This window comes from Stigmatopora argus, chromosome 20, assembly GCF_051989625.1.
Source record: "Stigmatopora argus isolate UIUO_Sarg chromosome 20, RoL_Sarg_1.0, whole genome shotgun sequence".
Classification (NCBI taxonomy): Eukaryota; Metazoa; Chordata; class Actinopteri; order Syngnathiformes; family Syngnathidae; genus Stigmatopora; species Stigmatopora argus.
Genome location: NC_135406.1, coordinates 3,336,405 through 3,356,661, shown reverse-complemented (window position 1 = coordinate 3,356,661; position 20,257 = coordinate 3,336,405). Strand labels below are relative to the sequence as shown.

The window sequence follows — 20,257 nt, the reverse complement described above, 5'->3', positions numbered from 1 at the left end:
GAGTTGGTTGGGAAAGCAATTGCAGAGTGTAATTCTTAAAAATGCCACAAGATGGCAGCAAAACACCATATGTCTATTCAGGCACACTCATGGGACAATATGTGAGAGGAGGTATATTGTACTAGGAAACAGTACGGAGTTGGTTGGAAAAGTCATTGATGCCTTAAAACCACCACAAGTTAGAATATGTCTATTCAGGCCCACTCAGGACAATATGTGAGAGGAGTCCAGGTATTCTACATGAATACGTAGTTGGTTGGAAAAGCCATTGCAAAGTGCAATGCCTTAAAACCGCCACAAGAGGGATTCAAGTTTAACATGTCTTGTCGAGAATAAAATAGCATGTCTTCATACTCGCCTACAGAGTCACAACACAAAATCAAGGAACTAAGAATGTTTGTGGTTTATTACTTTATTGGAGAGGTCTCAAGATGAATATTGCACATAATTTGTATGAGGAACACATTGAAAATAAAGTTCGACCAAATACACAAGTGTCTTGTCTGCTTTTGTCATGAAATAAACACAAAATAAAGTTGGTTATCATAGGATGGCAAGTGGAAGTCAGCCGTCTGTCTGCAGGAACAAGTCTAGTCTGCACCAAGAGAGGAACAAGCATTAAAGCCGCACCTGGCTGCGAATAAATGGATTAAAAAAACAATGAAAGGCGAACATGTTCATTAGATGGAACAGTTGATGTATTAACAATGACGAAAATATGAGGCAGATGAGTCCACTCACCTCATTTTGTTTCTATTGACCGAATAGTACGCCTAAAAAGACTACATTTATCTAAAATTATGCGCAGGAGACGAATTGTTTTGATCGGCTGCTGTTTACCACGACTTCCGCATTCGAGGATCTTCTTCTTTCAATTTGCAAACAACCGTTGGGACCACAGTGCCCTCGTGTGGACTGGATGTGTAATGACGGCCCTGTTTCTCATAAACGACTATGAATACGACCATTGTTTTCCTCCAATATAAGAAGGCAATTTTCGTACATTTATGGCAGTATATTATATTGGAGAAAAATTCCTCTTGCTATACATGGACGTTTAGAGGAGGAAAATAAATTAATTTCACCTTTCACCTTCCTCCTAACCTCAACCCTTTTAAAACTCGAATGCTTTATTTTGTCTATTACATTTGGATGTTTTGGTCCCAGTCAATCATGGACAATAATGATTAACGACAGACGTGCGTTTTGATAGTGCGTTGCAGTGACGTCATAAAAAGGGAGCAGGAAGGTGAAAGGTGAAATTAATTTATTTTCCTCCTGTTTACTGCCCTCTTGTGGTAAATATTGGACATTGCTCCCTGCAATGTACTTGGCTGCTATTATTTATCGGTTTTCTATGTGTGAAATCTCGGCGGAAATCCAGCCAAGGTGGCGAATGGCATAAGACATTGCCTGCGATGCAGGCGACGCGGGTTCGATTCTCACTCACAGCTGCATTTACGAACATAAATGCCAGAGTGGTAAAGAGTTGTTAAGAGTGAGAATCGAACCCGAGCCCAAATCATTCTCAATCAGTGTCTTTAACCATTCGACCACCAACGCTTTGCCAGTGAAAAATTAGAAGTCATATTTAACCAATTTTTAACAGTCTTCCGCATGTAAGTGACTGAAAATCGGAGATATACATTCTGAGATTCACTCTATCATCAGCTCATTAGTCTAATGGATAGAGAAAGTGAGTACGGTGTGGGAGGTCCGGGTACGATCCCCGGCCAGTCACTTTTCTGATTGAAGGACGCGTCTAAATTATTTTTTAAACTTTTTTTGTGCGCAATTACGTCACTTCCGAAAAACTATTTAAAGAGGAAGTAATTGCGCAGTCGTCCTCTATCATTGAATGGAAGTTTTGCGTCGCTCCACGCTGGAAAGCCAAAGTAAGTATTCCCAAGTCTGTTCACTTTTTATTTGGGACTAATTTACATTTCTGTTGTTTTAACAGCTCACATGTGGAAAAAGAAGTAAGTACTTTAAATACTTCAAATCAACCTCGAAAATACTTAATGGTCTACTTTCTTCCCACAGGCTGCAATCTGTAAGTATTCTGCCAGCTGATCCACTTGGCACCAAAAATGGCTGTTAAGCATACTTTTTGACTCTTTCTCCTTTTCTTTTGCAGGCCACTTCCAAGATGTCCGACCCTGCAGGTGAGTACAGGTGAAACGAGCAAACAATTGATCCACGTGCAAATCTAACTGTATTTATTCCAGAAGGCGAAAGAAGAGTAACAAAGTTCAAGTTACGATGACTTACCATGTCCAATTTTGACTCCTGTCTTTGATTCTTGCAGTCGGAATTCATCCAATGGAATAAAACTATTTCTGCGGTGCAGGCGACCCGGGTTTGATTCCCACTCAATGATGCACTTGCGGACTTAAATGCTTAAGTGCTCAGAAATACAAATATGAGGGAGGCCGAACCCGGGCCGATTAAAACTGCAACCCGTGTCTTTAACCGTTCGACCACGACCTTGTGCTAAATCCAAGTAGGAGTCACCAGAATAAAGCGCGTGACTTTAGTGCAAATGATCCCAGTTCGAATCTTATGTTCTTGCCTTTTTGACACTTGGCTATTTTATTTTTTCATATGGCGATTGCTTTGTTCTATGTAATTTTGGGGCTTTTTTTTTTTTTAAGAAATAAAGCTTTTTTTTTTTAAATTAGACAATTGTGACGTCATCGCCTAAACCCTATTTAAACGCGAGGCATTTCTTCATTCAAGCCTGCCTGTCGCTCCCCACACACTAAGAACACGGTGAATATTCACAATTATTTAAAGACTCCTGATTGCAATCTTAATAACTGTTATTCTGTTTAAATCAAATCTACTTTTCAGCATTCTAGCATTTTCGAGCTATGAGAAGAAGAAAGTTCATCTGTTAGGAGGTAACTATTAAACATGTTCACAAATTAACCAAACAAGTGCAATAATTGTCTCCTTTGTGTCCACAGGCACTCATCTTAAGGTAAGTGGACAACGACTTAAATGATCCACTTCGACACGAAATGGCAGACATCCTATTAACATTTAATTTAAAAAGGCTCAACTCTACTTGCCATGTTGCTGACTGTTTTCCCTTTTCTGTTGCAGATCTCCACCAAAATGGCCGACTCATCAGGTTTCTTGCTGGCTGTACGTACTCCTATCCAGAAGATGGCAGTGCAACACAACTGGCGGGAGGACAACTAATTTAATCCTTTGTGAAAGAATCACTTGTAATAGGTCGGTATCCGCCGTTCTGAGAATAAAATACAATAATAATAATCGGACAAAGGCCCTGTCGTCATTATCAACAACACAAAAAAGCCTACTTGTCATCACACCCAAAAACTGCGTGTGAAGAAATTGGTGATGCTTCTCCATAAGCTGCGTTTACTCGGCAAAATACCTAAATAAATGCAAGTTACGGACTTGTAATTTGGCATTCTGCTGTTGTGGATACAGGTCGCTTACCCCTCGCTTTCCTCTCACTGTCTTTCACTTACCTTACTTCAATCAGCTAATTGTCTCCTTTGTGTCCACAGGCACTCATCTTAAGGTAAGTGGGCAACATTACTTAAATGATCCACTTTGACACAAAATGGCAGACATCTTATTAACATTTGATTTAAAAAGGCTCAACTCAACTTACCATGTTGACTGTTTTCCCTTTTCTGTTGCAGACCACCAAAATGGCCGACTCATCAGGTTTCTTGCTGGCTGTATGTACTCCCATCCAGCAGATGGCAGTGTAACATAACTGGCGGAAGGACCATCTAATCCGTTGTCAAGGAAACACTTGTAAAAGGTCGGTATCCGCCATTCTGAGAATAAAATACAATAATGCTCACCTACTTCCCGTAGAAACGTCATCAGGAAGTCCAGAAGTTGTCAGCCGAGTACTCCACCTGTGATACACGTTTTTTATGCATGCTAATAAAATTGAGTGAGATGTCAGTGTCGTGAGGAATAAGTATTAACTAAATTGGGTTAAATCAATTCGTTTGTAATGTAATCCAGTATACAATCATGAAAGCCCCTTTTTACACTTCTTAATTTCTTAAATTTAAATGGCTGGCCAATTATACCAAAATAAACACTCAATACCAATCAGATGTCATTTATTTACTCTTCATATAGCAACAAACAAAAACCTTACTGATATCATGCATTTAAATACTCGCCGTTGACGGAGAAATGCGTTCGTTTCCTGCCTATTTCTTGCACTATCACAGATATGAAAAATAATTAAATATCTAATGTCCCAAATCTTGTTTCTATATTTATATTATCTTAAAAACGAAGATGAAGGCAGAATTATAATGCTGTTGCCCAGAAAGCAGATTAACTCGCGCATATGTATAAGGCTGTTAATATAACGATATACGTTAAGCAATAAGGTTTTCATTAAAGTGGGAATCTGTCGTAAAAGAAGAATGATTGGAAGGAAAGTCATTTTACGTGGCTCAATTTATTGAAAAGCAATAAACCGTTCGAATTATTTGGAAGCGAAATCGGGGAAACAAAGTACTAGCAGGATTTGTTTACGTCTGCTTTTGTCGCTTTATTTATACGTAATATGTCGTTTGCGCAGGCGCGTTATCGTGGCCATTCCCGAAATGACGTCAGAGGGAAATCCAGGTTGACACTGGCACCGGCGACCCGGAAGTGGAACTGGGAGCGGAAACGAAAGCGAGAGACGAATTTGTTTGTCGTGCTTTCTTTTGTTTTTTAAACTGTTTTTGGCGTTTTATCGCATGATCTAAATGGGGGATTTTACAGTAAAAACAACTAAGTGACGTCTGATGGTTACATGAACAGAAGTCCGCAAGAAATGAGTTTTTTCGAGGTTTTTTGGCTGATTTTTGTGCAGGCTGCACAACGAAAGTCACGAACAAGGTAAGAAATGCTGCAATTTTCTACTACAAGCGTCTTTTGATGTATTTTTCTACTTGTTAAACGTGCACTTTATTCTGTTCAGCTTGATCTTTGTATCCCAGATCAGATCGAAACATTTAGCCAACCTCCACAATTTAATGAACCATTTCCCCAATTTATAATTTATTTGATTATCTGCCACTAAGTGGAAAAAAACTATTCTAGATATATATCAAATTATACTCATGAAATCTGCAAATGCAGACTGGTTTATTTTTAAATATTTCACAATGACAGATTGGCTCAAATATTAATTTTCCATGAAAGGCATAACCCACTAATGGCTATACAGTATGTAAAATCATATTTGTGATGTATAAATGAATCCAAATGAATAATTTTTCATAGTTTTTAAAGATTGCTCCTGAGGAAAAGCTTGGCAGAAAATAATGCATGGGTTAATGTTGACATTTGATGAAATAGGCTGGTTTTATTTAACGATAAAATTATTTTGCGGGCGGGGTTTATTTAAATTTATTGGGCATGCGCAGTGCGGCCGAGGGTGTGTTTTGACACTTGAAGGGGAGTGTTTTTGTGCGCGGAGCTTGGAAAAAAATGCATTCGGGGTGGACCGGTGGGCGTGTCTGTCCCAGACTCCGCCCACTGACTCCAGCGCCGAAGGTGCAAGGCTTGGAAGGCTTGGAAGGCAAGGGGATTGCCAGGGTTTGAGTCGACGTTTTGCCTCATTTCATGCCGAAGGGGCGTGGCCAATTTAAAAGTGCATGAAATGAAGCTAAACTGCTCGGATAAGAGTCCAAATGTCTTCCCAACACTCTTGGTAGTCACTTGCCATGCATTTCAAGCCTGAAAATTGCACGATTTAATCTGACAATATGCTGATGACCTTCCTTAGCTCCGCCCACTGGGTAACATTCTCCTCTTTTCTTGCCCTTTGAAGCTTAAATAAGTGATTGGGATGTGAAATGATGTGCCATGTTGATCGATTTGTGTCCATATTGCCCATATAGACCCCCTTGTATACTTTTTACAAATTGTTGTTAATATTTTGTGAGCTTTTAGTGTTGTGTTCATAGTCAGTGTGCTTGAGTAGACAGATTTCATAGGCACTCCATTGATTGTGACTGAGTGGAGTGGTTACCTCCTTAGACCCTTAGCCCCCCACACCCCCAATAGTACCTGATATGTTTCCAAAATTTTAGATGCATCATACCAATTGTGTATTATGCTCTATTTTGGTCTGTAGATGATTGTCATGAGTGGGTAGTAGAGCCCCCAAGTTACCTGAATGTGACCCTCACCCCAAGCAGGGTACCTAATGATATGTCCTAGCTGGTCAAAATATTAGGTACACCCTCGACCCAGTTTTTGTGGTCATATTTTATCATAGCAGACCATGTAGTGTATACATGTGTTTACATACATACACATACATTGTGTATCATAGCAAACATCATGTGACGCTAAATGTTTTGTGTTTAAAAAATGCGATCTCAGTCAAATTGCATTAGTGCTAACAAAAAAATGTCTTTTTATTTACATGAGCGGAGGTCCGGAAGATGGAGTTGCTTCCACATCCATCAACCTGCGCGACGCAAGTGCTAACAAAGGTAGGAAATGCTCCATTAAATGTATATTTGTATTGAAAAAATGTTTTTAAGATTTATTTAGCATGCTGGTAATTTAATAGCTTGAATTTGAATCACATTTATTTGACCACCTGTGAAAAACAAGAACTTATTTTGTAGAGCTAAAAATAATAATCCATGTTGTATCATATTAATGTAATTGTAGGTCTTAAAGTTCAAGATGCTAATGCTATTTTCGCGTATCATCGTATGTAAGGTTACATATAAATATCGGTAGGCTAATTATGTGACTGTAATGTCATATAAATGCTAGAATCGTTACTAACTGCTCTCCTTAAATGTAATTGTAGGTCTTACCGTTCAAGATGCTAATGCTATTTTCGCGCTCGCATCATCTTATGTAAAGTTACATGTAAATATTGGTAGGCTAATTATGTGTTCAAGATGATAATGCTATATTTGCGCTTTCATCGTCTTATGAAGGTTACTTATCATTATCAGTAGACTAATTATGTATCTGTAATGTCTTATAAATGCTATCATCACTGACTGCTCTCGTTAAATGTAATCGTAGGTCTTACAGTTCAAGATGCTAATGCTATTTTCGCGCTCGCATCATCTTGTGTAAAGTTACTTATCATTATCAATAGGCTAATTATGTAGCTGTAATGTCGTATAAATGTAATTCTAGGTCTTACAGTTCAAGATGCTAATGCTATTTTTGCGCTCGCATCATCTTATGTAAAGTTACATATAAATATCGGTAGGCTGATGATGTGACTGTAATGTTGAATGAATGCTAGAATCGTCACTGACTGATCTCGTTGTCGTCTTCTTGACAGGATCGGGGACGTTTTGGACGTGCACGGCGCCGCCGGACGGGCCCGCGTTGCAGCCGATCGCTTTGGGACACTCGCGTGTCCTCACTGGGTATGTGATGTCTCACACTTCAGCTTCTGCAGTGACCGACAGTGGCATCTGATGCTGTCAGAATGTCAAAAAAGCCATTTTTTGCTAACAATATATTGTTGAAACTTAATCAGTCTTTGTCTTTTTTTGCTCCTTCTAAGTTTAAAATAGTTTTTTCCTTCGAAATGTGTCTTTTTGGGGCATAAAACGGCCACCAAAAAGAGCTCTCAGAACGGTCAGGAAAAGTGGCCTCAGAAAAGCAGAAAATCTGCCCGGCAACGAGACTTGTCACGGCTTTGCCATCCAATCAGGGGCCTTAGAAATTGGACATAGGCACCTCCCATCCATGCAAATTTGGACTTAGCCCCGCCCTGGCCTCGCCCACCCGCGACAGCCAATCACAGCACGGTATTTTCTCGGCCACGCCCCTTTTGGCCTTAAAAACAGCGTTTTTGGGGCTTAAACCCCGCCCCCTTCTCCAAAGCCAGCCCCCTCGACTTAAGCCCTGCCCAGCAACGATCTGGCCTGCCCACTCCCAGAGAACCAATCAGGTTGCAGCATGCTCCTTCCACTTCCTTATTCTACACCAATCAGCGATTTTACACCCATTCCCAGAGAACCAATCAGGTTGCAGCATATACCTTTTACTTCCTTATTTTACACCAATCAAATTGCACTTGGCTAGTCATTTGCATAGCCCCGCCCTACTTTAAAAAGATTATAAAATTAAAAAAATTAAAAATATATAAAAAATTATAAAAAGTAAAATAATAATAGAATAAAGAAATTGTTTTGTTTATGTTCAACTTTATTTTTTATGTTTCAGAGCAAAAGTTTAGATGCAAAGTTCTAAGTAGGAGGTCTTGAAGTTTTTCTTCCAACCAGTAGGAGTCGCACGGGAGCAGAGTGTGGAGACCTAAAGACAAAAAAAGGTAATTAAAAGTGCATTCAAATAAGTGTGCAAACGGCGTTAAGACTGACCTTAGCATGATGTGATGTCACTTGTTCTTGAATTAAGCAGGAGGGCATCATTTGGACTGCAACTGTGGAAGAATAACATTGCATTTAAAACAATTGTCAAGAGTACAAGTTCACAAGGAGTCAAAACTGATTGTCCTTTGTATTTTATTGGCAGAATGCAACAATGAAGATAATCAACTCGTTGTCTCACAGGTGCAGCAGTTGGGGCGGGTCAAGGTGGTTCTCCAAAGTGGCGTCTTCACTTGACTGAGTCTGCACACAAGAAAAAAAGTGGGTGAGTATATCATTCAGTCTTGTTTAACGTCTTAATGGTGCACATTCACTCACCTTTGCAGTACAATCAAGCCCGAAGAATTCTGTTTCAGTCACCTTGAGCTGCAGCGCCCTCCGATGGACACGAGGAAATTAGTCAGCAAAAGAAAGTGGAAGGTAAATCATAGTTTAGAAGCGTCACGTAAAAAGACGTCAAAGTTGACAATGTTCACGTCCGCCATTTTGAGTGTCAGTGTGCACCAACCTAGTGGACGTCGTCGTGGATGAAATCCGACTGCAAGAATCAAAGACAGGAGTCAAAATTGGACATGGCAAGTCATCTCAGGCGTCCTTACCTTACACTTTGTTACTCTACTTTCGCCTTCTGGAATAGATTAATAGACAGTTAGATTTGCACGGATAAATTGTTTGCTCGTTTCACCTGTACTCACCTGCAGGGTCGGAGATCTTGGAAGTGGCCTGCAAAAGAAAAGGAGAAAGAGTCAAAAAGTATGGTTAACAGCCATTTTTTTGTGCCAAGTGGATCATCTGGCAGAATGCTTACCGATTGCAGCCTGTGGGAAGAAAGTAGAACATCAAGTATTTTCGAGTAATATTTAAAGTACTTACTTGCTTCTTTTTCCACATGTGAGCTGTTAAAACAACGGACATGTAAATTAGTCTCAAATACAAAGTGAACAGACTTGGAATACTTACTTTGGCTTTCCAGCGTGGAGCAACGCGAAGCTTCCAATAAATGAAAGAGGACGCCTGCGCAATTGCTTCCGCTTTAAATAGTTTTTCGGAAGTGACGTAATTGCGCTCAAAAAAAAAAAGTTTAAAAAATAATTTAGTCGCGTCCTTCACACAGAAAAGTGACCGGCCAGGACTCGTACCCGGGTCGCTCCGGCCGTAGTCACGCACTCTATTCATGTGACTAATGAGATATTGCTTCAGCTAGATCTTAGAATATATATATCACATTTTTAGCAACTCAAATTCGTAAGACCATTAAAAAAAGGATAAATATGACTTCCAATTTTTTACCGGCAAAGCGTTGGTGGTCGAATGGTTAAAGACACTGATTGCGATAGCATTAGACTCGGGTTCGATTCTCTCTCTTGCCAGCTCTTTACCACTCTGGCATTTATGTTCGTAAATGCAGCTGCGAGTGAGAATCGAACCCGGGTCGCCTGCATCGCAGGCAATGTCTTATGCCATTCGCCACCTTAGCCGGATTTCCGCCGAAATTTCACACATAGAAAAGTGATAAATAATAGCAGCCGAGAACATTGCTGAAAGCAATATCCAACATGGCCACAAGAGGGCAGCAAACACGTCGTATCTGATCAGGCATACTTAGCACAATAGGATGTGAGCGAAGTATATGAATACTACAATGATGCACTGGAAGATAGGAGTTGGTTCGAAAAGCAATTGCAGAGTGTAATGCTTAAAACCCCCACAAGATAGCAGCAAGTTACCATATGTCTATTCAGGCACACTCACAGGACAATATGTGAAAGGAGTCCAGGTATATACCACATTAATGTATACTAGTAAACAGTATATATACGTTACGTAGTTGTTGGAAAAGCCATTGCAAAGTGCAATGCCTTAAAACCGCCACAAGAGGGCATCGCGTTTAACATGTCTTGTCGAGAATAAAATAGCATGTCTTCATATTCGCCAACAGTCACAACACAAAAACAAGGAACTAAGAAAGGCGGAGTGTGGTTTGTTACTTTATTGGAGAGGGCTCAAGATAAATATTGCACATAATTCATATGGAGAAGATGAGGCTGACGCTGTGGAACACATTGAAAATAAAGTTCGACCAAATACACAAATGTCTTGTCTGCTTTTGTCATGAAATAAACACAAAATAAAGTTGGTTGTCATACGATGGCAAGTGGAATTCAGCCGTCTGCCTGCAGGAACAAGTCCAGTCTGCACCAAGAGAGGAATAAGCATTAAAGCTGCACCTGGCTGCGAATAAATGGATAAAAAACAATGAAATGAGAACGTGTTCGATAGACCGAACAGTTGATGCATTAAAAATGACGATAATATGAAGCGGATGATCACATCACCTCACCTGGCCATGATTTTGACACGCTTAACAGTTGCACATTCGTCTCATTTTTCTATTGAACGACTGGTATGCTCTAAAACAGACTAAATGTACCTAAAATTAGGCAAAATAGACGAATTGTTTTGCTCGGCTTCTGTTTACCACGACTTCCGCATTCGAGACATCTTCTTCTTTCAATAAAAAGCGCTTGGCAAGCAACCGTTGGGATCACGGCGCCCTCGTGTGGACTGGATGTGTAATGGCGGCCCAGTTTCATATAAACGACCATGTATTTCGCAAGGTGTTTTCCTCCAATATAAAACCTTGTAGTATAAGATAGGCAATTTTCGTCCATTTAGAAATAGAATAATTTGTGTACCAGGCAAAGGTGAGGAAGTTATATCTTGATGGAACTGTCACTGTATAATTTTAAAAGTCAGAAAATGGTCATTGTAAAATATTCATTTTTATCTTGTAAACAAAGCTGGCAAATAGTTAGTAAAATGGAGTTTGTTCTAAATGTAACTACCCCTTTTCTCATACAATGCCAAGATTTTTAATAGACTGTTGTAAACATGTCAATATTTTTGAAGAACTGAATAGAAAAAAATAAAACTGTTATCTTGTTGGCCTGTGTGTTCAGTATGTAAAACCATGTTAAAACTGCCTTATTGTATGCAATTTTGAAAGTTAGTAAATGTAGTTGCTAAGTAAAAACTTAAGACAAAATAGTTTAGATGCTAATTTTTAATGTAAACCAGAATAATGTGAGAAACAAAGTGGGCAGAACATTAAGGGAAATACATTATTGTAAAAAAACATTTAAAAAAAAGCCTAAATAACAGGGAGAATGAGAAGAGAACAAGTGTGACAATTTATCTTGGTTACAGCTGTCATCTTGTTTTCCAATGGTGATCAGGCAATGAAGAGGATAAATATGACTTCCGATTATTATCCTTCCAGTTGTTGCCGTGGTCCAGTGGTAAGGACATTGGGTTAGAATCTAAGGTGGGTGTTTAAGTCTACCACTTACACCTCTCCAATTGTTTTCCAATGGTATTGAGGTAATGTAGAGGAGAAATATAACTTCCAAACAGTTCCTTTCAGTTGTTGCTGTGGTCCAGTGGCGAAGACATTGGGTCGGGACCTATGGTGGTCACAAGTTCAAGTCAGGAGTGAATTCAAATCTACTACTTGTACTCCCATACATGGTTGTTTTTTAGGGAAAAAAACCTTACTATACATAGGCTTTATTTCTTGAAAAATGACCATGTATAGTAAGGCTTTTTCCCTCAAAAAACGACCATGTATAGTAAGGCTTTTTTTCTTAAAAAAACGACCATGTATAGAAAGGCTTTATTTCTTAAAAAATGACCTTCTATACATGGTCATTTTTTAGGAAAAAAAACCTTACTATACATGGTCATTTATAGGGAAAAAAGCCTTACTGAGGCTTTTTTTTCCTAAAAAACGGCCATGTATAGTAAGACTTTATTTCTTAAAAAATGACCTTCTATACAAGGTCATTTTTTTAGGAAAAAAAGCCTTACTATACATGGTCATTTTTAGGAAAAAAAGCCTTACTGTAAGGCTTTTTTCCTAAAAAACGACCATGTATAGTAAGGCTTTATTTCTTTAAAAATGACCATGTATAGTAAGGCTTTTCCCTCAAAAAATGACCATGTATAGTAAGGCTTTTTCCCTAAAAAAATGACCATATATAGAAAGGCTTTATTTCTTTAAAAATGACCTTCTATACATGGTCGTTTTTTAGGAAAAAAAGCCTTACTATAAATGGTCATTTTTAGGAAAAAAAAGCCTTACTGTAAGGCTTTTTCCCTAAAAAAATTTCTTAAAAAATGACCATGTATAGTCAGGCTTTTTCCCTCAAAAAACGACCATGTATAGTAAGGCTTTTTTTAAATTAAAAAAACAACCATGTATAGAAAGGCTTTATTTCTTAAAAAATGACCTTCTATACGTGGTTGTTTTTTAGGAAAAAAACCTTACTATACATGGTCATTTTTAGGAAAAAAGCCTTACTGTAAGGATTTTTTTCCTAAAAAACGACCATGTATAGTAAGGCTTTATTTCTTAAAAAATGACCATGTACAGTAAGGCTTTCTCCCTCAAAAAACGGCCATGTATAGTAAGGCTTTATTTCTTAAAAATGACCATGTATAGTAAGGCTTTTTCCCTAAAAAAATGACCATGTATAGTAAGGCTTTTTTTAATCAAAAAACGACCATGTATAGAAAGGCTTTATTTCTTAAAAAATGACCTTCTATTCATGATCATTTTTAGGAAAAAAAGCCTTACTGTAAGGATTTTTTTCCTAAAAAACGACCATGTATAGTAAGGCTTTATTTCTTAAAAAATGACCATGTATAGTAAGGCTTTATTTCTTAAAAAATGACCATGTATAGTAAGGTTTTTTCCCTCAAAAAACGACCATGTTTAGTAAGGCTTGATTTCTAAAAAAAAACAACCATGTATAGAAAGGCTTTATTTCTGAAAAAATGACCTTCTATACATGGTTGTTTTTTAGGAAAAAAGCCTTACTATATATACATGGTCATTTTTAGGAGAAAAAAAAGCCTTATTGTAAGGCTTTTTTCCTAAAAAACGACCATGTACACTAAGGCTTTATTTCTTAAAAAATGACCATGTATAGTAAGGCTTTTTCCCCTCAAAAAACGACCATGTATAGTAAGGCTTTTTTCTTAAAAAAAACGACCATGTATAGAAAGGCTTTATTTCTTAAAAAATGACCTTCTATACATGGTCGTTTTTTAGGGGGAAAAAAAGCCTTACTGTAAGGCTTTATTTCTTGAAAAATGACCATGTATAGTAAGGCTTTTTCCCTCAAAAAACGACCATGTATAGTAAGGCTTTTTTCTTTAAAAAATCACCATGTATAGAAAGGCTTTATTTCTTTAAAAATGACCTTCTATACATGGTCGTTTTTTAGGAAAAAAAGCCTTACTATACATGGTCATTTTTAGGAAAAAAAGCCTTACTGTAAGGCTTTTTCCCTAAAAAAACGACCATGTATAGTAAGGCTTTATTTCTTAAAAATGACCATGTATAGTAAGGCTTTTTCCCTCAAAAAATGACCATGTATAGTAAGGCTTTTTTTTAATAAAAAAAACGACCATGTATAGAAAGGCTTTATTTCTTAAAAAATGACCTTCTATTCATGGTCATTTTTAGGAAAAAAAGCCTTACTGTAAGGATTTTTTTCCTAAAAAACGACCATGTATAGTAAGGCTTTATTTCTTAAAAAATGACCATGTATAGTAAGGCTTTTTCCCTCAAAAAACGACCATGTATAGTAAGGCTTTTTTTCTTAAAAAACGACCATGTATAGAAAGGCTTTATTTCTTAAAAAATGACCTTCTATACATGGTCATTTTTTTAGGAAAAAAAGCCTTACTGTAAGGCTTTTTTTCCTAAAAAACGACCATGTATAGTAAGGCTTTATTTCTTAAAAAATGACCATGTATAGTAAGGCTTTTTCCCTCAAAAAACAACCATGTATAGTAAGGCTTTTTTTCCTTAAAAAATGACCATGTATAGTAAGGCTTTTTTTCTTAAAAACAAGAAACTGATTGGAAGTTATATTTCTCCTCTACATTACCTCAATACCATTGGAAAACAATTGGAGAGGTGTAGGTGGTAGAATGGAACGCTCTCTTGATTGGAACTTGTTCCCACCTCAGGGACTGACTCATAGTCTTTGATACGCTGAAAAGACAAAAGACAAAATTTCTCACAAAGTTGTTTTGCTCGATTGCAGCTTACTTTGACTTTCGCATTCGAGGTACCCTATGTTTAAGTGCAGTGTTTATGTTTGGGCCAAGGGGGTGAGGCTGTGTACTAGAGCTGTATGTGTGTATGTTTAAAATCGTGCACTGCCGGGCGCTAGGAGTGAGTGCGGTGGAGGTGCTACTTGTGGGGGCCCTAAGGTGCCGTGAAAAAGCCCCTTTAGTGGACGCTCATGTATGGTGAAAGAAAATCAGTGTGCAGTGAAGAAATGCACATACAGCAAGCCTGTATACATCCAGCTGTGCAACCATGAGCTTTGCGAATGCTCTAAATTTACTGAGGTGCAGTACAGGTCGCCAAGGACCGTAAAACACTTCATGATGTGAAGGCCAAGATTTAAAATAAAATTTGACCAACTGTTAACTGCTTGTATTGAAGGTGTACTTGCCCTTTGGAAAGTAGAGGTATACTTTATGCCAAAGTGGGAGACTCATGAAAGTGGAATTATAGTATGGGTGTTTAAAAAAAAAACTGCAGGTGCTCCGGAATGTGTCTGGGGCATGAAAGTAACAGGATAGAACTTGTAAGCCTAATGGAAGGAAAGACCTACATTGGAATTCCAAATATAGCCTTCTATGGACTCTATTTCATCTTTTTTGTTTTTTTACTGTTATTTTCAAGTGACATCAGATGCTACACAACAGCCTGGAAAGTACCTATCGAGGAAAAGCGCCACGATGAGTCGTCCCCACGTTCCGCGTGTTTTGTGTGGTTGGCTTCGAGAGCTGATATGCTGTCATTTTTACCATCAAGCCGAGCTTCCACTCGGTCCCGCCCACGCGCCGACTCGGAGGGAGGAGCCCCCTCGCGAACGCTGACGCCGTCTTCTTCTTTTTCTCCCACGCTGGAAGACATCTGGAGGGGGACCTGCTGCAGAAATGCGCGTGGAAGTCATTTGCGATCGGCGGAATGACGCAAGCGCACAAAGCGCCCGACGTCAAAAGGAGCTTCGCTAGAAAACCCGCCAGAGGAAGCCGAGCTGCAGAATGTGGGTCCGCTGGGTCCCGCTCGGTTTACTGCTCGCCGTTTTGCTGTCTGGCGGTCGGGGCTCCGAGTGGGCGTCGGAGTTCCCCAGAGCTCCGCCGCACATCATTTTTATCCTGGTGGACGATCAGGGCTTCCGGGACGTGGGCTACCACGGCTCCGAGATCAAGACGCCCACCCTGGATCGGCTGGCGGCGCAGGGAGTCAAGCTGGAGAATTACTACGTGCAGCCGCTATGCAGCCCGTCTAGGAGTCAGCTTATGACCGGCAGGTACACGATTCAAAAGAGTCCAACATTATAACATATACTTGCAAGACATTTTTTTGCTTACCAGGGACGCACGCTTAAAGTGTCGATTCCTCACATGGATGGCGATAAACGTCTGCTCCCTAGAAACATGTGAAATTGCAGATTAAGAGTTATCATGTAATATAAAAGTTAAATTGTGCTTTTGGAGATACCAGATCCACACGGGGCTCCAGCACTCCATCATCCGAGCCACCCAGCCCAACTGCCTGCCCTTGGACCACGTCACCCTGCCGCAGAAACTGAAGCAGGCCGGCTACTCCACGCACATGGTGGGCAAGTGGCACCTGGGCTTCTACAAGCGGGGATGCCTGCCCACCCGCCGCGGCTTCGACAGCTTCTTCGGCTCGCTCTTGGGGAGCGGCGACTACTACAGCCACTACAAGTGCGAGGGTCCCGGCATTTGCGGCTACGACTTGCACCGGGGCGAGGACGCCGCCTGGGACCAGGACCGCGGCTTGTACTCCACTCTCATGTACACGCAGAAAGCCGTGGGGATCTTGGCCGACCACAACCCGCGCCAGCCTCTCTTCCTCTACTTGGCCTACCAGGCGGTGCACTCCCCGCTGCAGGTGCCGGCACGCTACCTGGAGCGCTACAAGGGCATCGTCAACCCCAACCGCCGCAAATACGCGGCCATGGTCTCCTGCCTGGATGAGGCCGTGCACAACTTGACCCTGGCGTTGAAACGCTACCGATACTACGACAACACGGTCATCGTGTACTCCTCCGACAACGGCGGGCAGCCCCTCGTCGGCGGCAGCAACTGGCCGCTGAGGGGGAGCAAGGCCACCCTGTGGGAGGGGGGTATCCGGGCGGTGGGCTTTGTCCACAGCCCCTTGTTGGCCAACAAGGGCACCAAGTGTCGCTCCTTGGTGCACATCACCGACTGGTTTCCCACGCTGGTCTCCCTGGGCGAAGGGACTCTGGACGAGGACCTGGACCTGGACGGCTACGACGTGTGGGAAACCATCAGCGAGGGGCTCCCCTCGCCCCGCCAGGACATCCTCCACAACATCGACCCCGTCTACGTGAAGGCCAAGAACGGCTCGTGGAAGGCGGGCCACGGCCTGTGGAACACGGCGGTGCAAGCGGCGTTGCGGGTGGGACACTGGAAGCTGCTGACGGGGGTCCCCGGTTACAGCGACTGGGTGCCCCCCCAGACCTTCTCCACGCAGGTGAGAGTCTCCAGTCGTGCCCTTGATAAGACGATAGCGTTTCACAATTTAAAGGAGTTCTGTACGTCATTAGAAAGCTGCTAATTGACTCCCCCTACCGCTTGTCCAATCAGCGGCTGAGCCTGCGCTGGCACAACGAACGCGTCCGCTGGGACCGAGGCAAGTCCCTGTGGCTCTTCAACATCACCTCGGACCCTTACGAGCGGGTGGATTTGTCGCAGCGCTACCCGCAGGTGGTCAAGAAGATGCTGACGCGGCTGGTCCAGTTCAACAAGACGGCAGTGCCGGTGCGCTACCCGGCCAAAGACCTGCGTTCCAACCCGCAGTACAACGGGGGCGTGTGGGGGCCCTGGTACAAGGAGGAGAAGACAGAGGACACATACAAGCATCTGTTCAGCAACCATCTGAGTAGCAGAGGGGAGTGAGGGCGGCGGGCTCGGCGTCTTTGTGAAAGTTTGCGGGGATCGCCGGGACTTTCCGTCGTCAAGTTTCGACAAGGAGTGGGGGAACGCCAGCTACTTGAGAGCTTTTCAACACTGAGTATCTGAAGTTTAAAGTGGTAAGATTAAGTAAAGTGCTTTTACATGATTGGGATAGCTCTTATGGAAAGCATGCGAAGCAAAGAATATCAGAAAGCGGATTAAGTGTAAATATGCTGGGAACTTTATAAAGTGTTTGGAAAAGGTCCATTTAAGAAATTACGAAGGAATGGACAAAATGTTATGAGAAAGTTGCACTGACAAGTGGGGAAAAAGGAAAAAGTCTTTCTGGCCATATAAAGAAAGATTGGCGTTAAAAGGCACAGGTGATGTCCTTATACTATTACAAAAGAAGAAATGGCTTTATACACTAATGTTACGGAATTATTACAAAAACAATTATAAATATTAAATACATACATATATATGTATGTATATATGTATATATACATACATATACATATATATGTATGTATATATGTATATATACATACATATACATATATATGTATGTATATGTATGTATATATACATACATATACATATATATATATATGTATGTATATATATACATACATATATATACATATACATTATATATACATACATATACATATATACATATACATTATATATACATACATATATACATATACATTATACATACATATATATATACATATACATTATATATAAAAAACAATGTGACAAAAATACTGCAATCATTATTAGATGTAAAATACTACAAATAATAACACTGCAAGAATACAGGAGGCCCATTATGGAAAAACAACATTACAATATAATATATACAAAAAACTATGTGAAAACTGTGATATTGTACTTATGGTCATGAAAATAATACTGTGACATCCAAGCACACCTTTGAGATTTGTGTGGTTATGAAGACTACGTCATGGTTCTAACGACCGGTCGCGAACTCTAGACGACTTAAATGTGAGACGGCCAATAAAATCGACAGTCTTGCAAGCTAAATGTGTGTGATTCCACCTTGCTTGCCCTATCATTTCCTCAACAGACCATCTGGAATTCGACAGGTGGGGCGCTTTGAAATACGTCCAGCTGGCGTTTCCCGTCTGTCTCTACTCTCTCCCTGCTTCCCTTCTGAAATGATGGGGAAGTGGAGTTCTTCTCAGTAGTAAACTTAACAGCTGACAACAGCGCTCGGTTTACACTGTGTGGAATCTGGATCGTCCCTCCCATATCCTGCCTGACCTCTGCTCTCACGTTATGGGCGCGTGGAAGCATTTGCTCAATTTTGAGGAGGGGATTGGAATGTTATGTTAAAACAGTAGGATGCAGAAAAAGGTTGGTGTAGAGTAGGTTAAGTTGTTAAAAAAAAAGCAGCACTCACAACACTTCTGCCAAATTCCAAACATAACAATAATAGTGAAGAGAATAAGATAAGAGTTATAGCAGGATTCACTTGTGCAGTAAAAATGCAGAATTAAGTTATGCTATTCAAAAAGCCACTATATTACGTTCGCAGGATATTGCAACACTATAAAAAAAAAAAAACTTACCCTATCGTTCATGATCGTAGAAAGTAATGATTAATGGAGCATTAAGTCTGAAAATATAAGAAAAAAGTCAAGAACATTTAAAATATAAGCAAGAACATTTGAATTGTTTAAAAAGGGATTTACGATATATGCAATAAAACAGAAAGAGATTAAATGTAAATTACAAGAGCAAAGTCAGAATCCAATGGCCAAAAATGTGTAATTCCTGTAAGCGTTTGAACGTGTTCCAACTCGCTTGTTTTTAGCCCCGCGCATGCTTTTGTGTTTACAAATGAAAGTCCAGGGTTAGTCCAAAAGGACGCGAGGAAATAAATGCCATTCCTCAGAGCCCATTTGGCTTTAAAGCGTTAGCACTTCTTCCAGCGGAAACCGTTTTCTACCATCATGCTTTGCCAGCTTTTTGTGATTTTGCTGTCACTGGTGGTGACGGGCAGCGGCGAAGTGACCATTCAGATGCACGACAACGATAAAGAATCGTCCGCCGTCCGTGGTAGATACAACTAAAATACATGTCAAATTTTGAACGTAAACCAGGATTGTGATAACGAAAATGTGTCTAATAGCACAGAAGCGAGAGATCATAGAAGCCACGAAGAACCTGTTGACAGCCATCACCATTTCAGATTATGAAGCCTACCGGTAAGTACACGTCAATTGCGCCGCTTGCTAAACATCGAACCATTCCTGTTTGGAAAATAATGATCTTTCAGGAAAATGTGCGATCCGGGCCTAACGAGCTTCGAGCCCGAAAGCCTGGGAGTCTTTATAGAAGGCATGGCGTTCCATCGCTTCTTGATGGAAAGCGGTATGGATACAAAACGCAAAAAGGCCTAGAAAAACTAACCAACTCTTTTGAAAATGAGTGCGGTCCTGTTGGGGTATTGTGTGTTTTCAGTTGCACCATCCCCCGTCCCTCACACCATTATTGTCAACCCTCACGTGCGCATGTTGGGGGAGGACGCAGCCTATATCGCATACGTGCGCCTTACTCAGAACTTGGGGCAAGACTTCAAGGCTCGCACGGCCAAGGCAGAGGAGACTCGCATCTGGCATCGAAACAACGGCACGTGGCAGCACATCCATTTTCACAGGAGCGGCTCCACTTCACTGCACACCAGCAACAACAAATAGGAGTTATTATTGTGTCAGTGGAAAGCAAAACATTCTGCGACAGTTCTAATAAAACGTGAGCATCCAACAAAAGCTAGACCTTTTTTTCCCATATTTAGTAGCATTTTT

At 40.6% G+C, this 20,257-nt stretch overlaps 2 protein-coding genes and 3 long non-coding RNA genes across 24 annotated transcripts in view; 3 read left to right on the top strand and 2 right to left on the bottom strand.

Annotated features, from left to right (window-relative positions):
- Nucleotides 1–9,229, top strand: part of LOC144065829 (uncharacterized) — an 85,384-nt gene extending 76,155 nt beyond the window's left edge. For 3 of the 15 annotated variants that reach the window (XR_013297324.1, XR_013297318.1, XR_013297312.1), the window contains 5 exons: nucleotides 7,325–7,412; nucleotides 8,218–8,323; nucleotides 8,565–8,642; nucleotides 8,708–8,956; nucleotides 9,083–9,229. This is a non-coding gene — a long non-coding RNA (uncharacterized LOC144065829). Of the gene's footprint in view, nucleotides 1–4,637; nucleotides 4,897–6,443; nucleotides 6,504–7,324; nucleotides 7,413–8,217; nucleotides 8,324–8,412; nucleotides 8,647–8,707; nucleotides 8,957–9,082 lie in introns of those variants that run through there. The other 12 variants (XR_013297304.1, XR_013297305.1, XR_013297319.1 and 9 more) reach the window with 11 other exon arrangements.
- On the bottom strand, nucleotides 1,897–4,555 carry LOC144065832 (uncharacterized). 4 transcript variants are annotated; one of them, XR_013297332.1, is made up of 4 exons: nucleotides 3,849–4,555; nucleotides 3,330–3,773; nucleotides 2,272–3,188; nucleotides 1,897–2,159 (listed from the first exon to the last, which is right to left on the bottom strand). It is a non-coding gene; the product is annotated as an uncharacterized LOC144065832 (long non-coding RNA). The 4 variants fall into 4 exon arrangements; XR_013297333.1 differs by having other exon boundaries at nucleotides 1,897–3,188; nucleotides 3,330–3,550; nucleotides 3,650–3,773; XR_013297331.1 differs by having other exon boundaries at nucleotides 1,897–3,188.
- LOC144065834 (uncharacterized) lies at nucleotides 8,179–9,220 on the bottom strand. 3 transcript variants are annotated; one of them, XR_013297338.1, is made up of 6 exons: nucleotides 9,077–9,219; nucleotides 8,981–9,009; nucleotides 8,700–8,919; nucleotides 8,563–8,624; nucleotides 8,373–8,434; nucleotides 8,179–8,307 (listed from the first exon to the last, which is right to left on the bottom strand). It is a non-coding gene; the product is annotated as an uncharacterized LOC144065834 (long non-coding RNA). The 3 variants fall into 3 exon arrangements; XR_013297337.1 differs by having other exon boundaries at nucleotides 8,700–9,009; XR_013297336.1 differs by having other exon boundaries at nucleotides 8,700–9,220.
- Nucleotides 9,230–15,335: 6,106 nt separating the features above from the next.
- On the top strand, nucleotides 15,336–18,470 carry arsj (arylsulfatase family, member J). Its single transcript, XM_077589318.1, has 3 exons — nucleotides 15,336–15,781; nucleotides 15,969–16,995; nucleotides 17,109–18,470. Exons 1-3 carry the CDS (start codon nucleotides 15,513–15,515, stop codon nucleotides 17,418–17,420), a joined length of 1,608 nt encoding a protein of 535 aa, XP_077445444.1. The 5' UTR covers nucleotides 15,336–15,512; the 3' UTR covers nucleotides 17,421–18,470.
- Nucleotides 18,471–19,330: 860 nt separating this feature from the next.
- LOC144066024 (calcium/calmodulin-dependent protein kinase type II delta chain-like) lies at nucleotides 19,331–20,221 on the top strand. The gene is made up of 4 exons (XM_077589319.1): nucleotides 19,331–19,508; nucleotides 19,582–19,657; nucleotides 19,729–19,823; nucleotides 19,914–20,221. The coding sequence occupies exons 1-4, from the start codon at nucleotides 19,403–19,405 to the stop codon at nucleotides 20,147–20,149; spliced, it is 513 nt and encodes a 170-aa protein (XP_077445445.1). The 5' UTR covers nucleotides 19,331–19,402; the 3' UTR covers nucleotides 20,150–20,221.
- The last annotated feature ends 36 nt before the right edge of the window (nucleotides 20,222–20,257 follow it).

Excerpts from the sequence above, each read along its gene's own strand:
- LOC144066024 (XM_077589319.1), top strand. The coding sequence starts at position 19,403 with ATGCTTTGCCAGCTTTTTGTGATTTTGCTGTCACTGGTGGTGACGGGC. Across the intron at positions 19,658-19,728 it reads TCAGATTATGAAGCCTACCG|GAAAATGTGCGATCCGGGCC; the intron begins GTAAGTACACGT and ends ATGATCTTTCAG. Across the intron at positions 19,824-19,913 it reads TCGCTTCTTGATGGAAAGCG|TTGCACCATCCCCCGTCCCT; the intron begins GTATGGATACAA and ends GTGTGTTTTCAG.
- arsj (XM_077589318.1), top strand. The coding sequence starts at position 15,513 with ATGTGGGTCCGCTGGGTCCCGCTCGGTTTACTGCTCGCCGTTTTGCTG. Across the intron at positions 15,782-15,968 it reads AGTCAGCTTATGACCGGCAG|ATACCAGATCCACACGGGGC; the intron begins GTACACGATTCA and ends GTGCTTTTGGAG. Across the intron at positions 16,996-17,108 it reads CCCAGACCTTCTCCACGCAG|CGGCTGAGCCTGCGCTGGCA; the intron begins GTGAGAGTCTCC and ends TTGTCCAATCAG.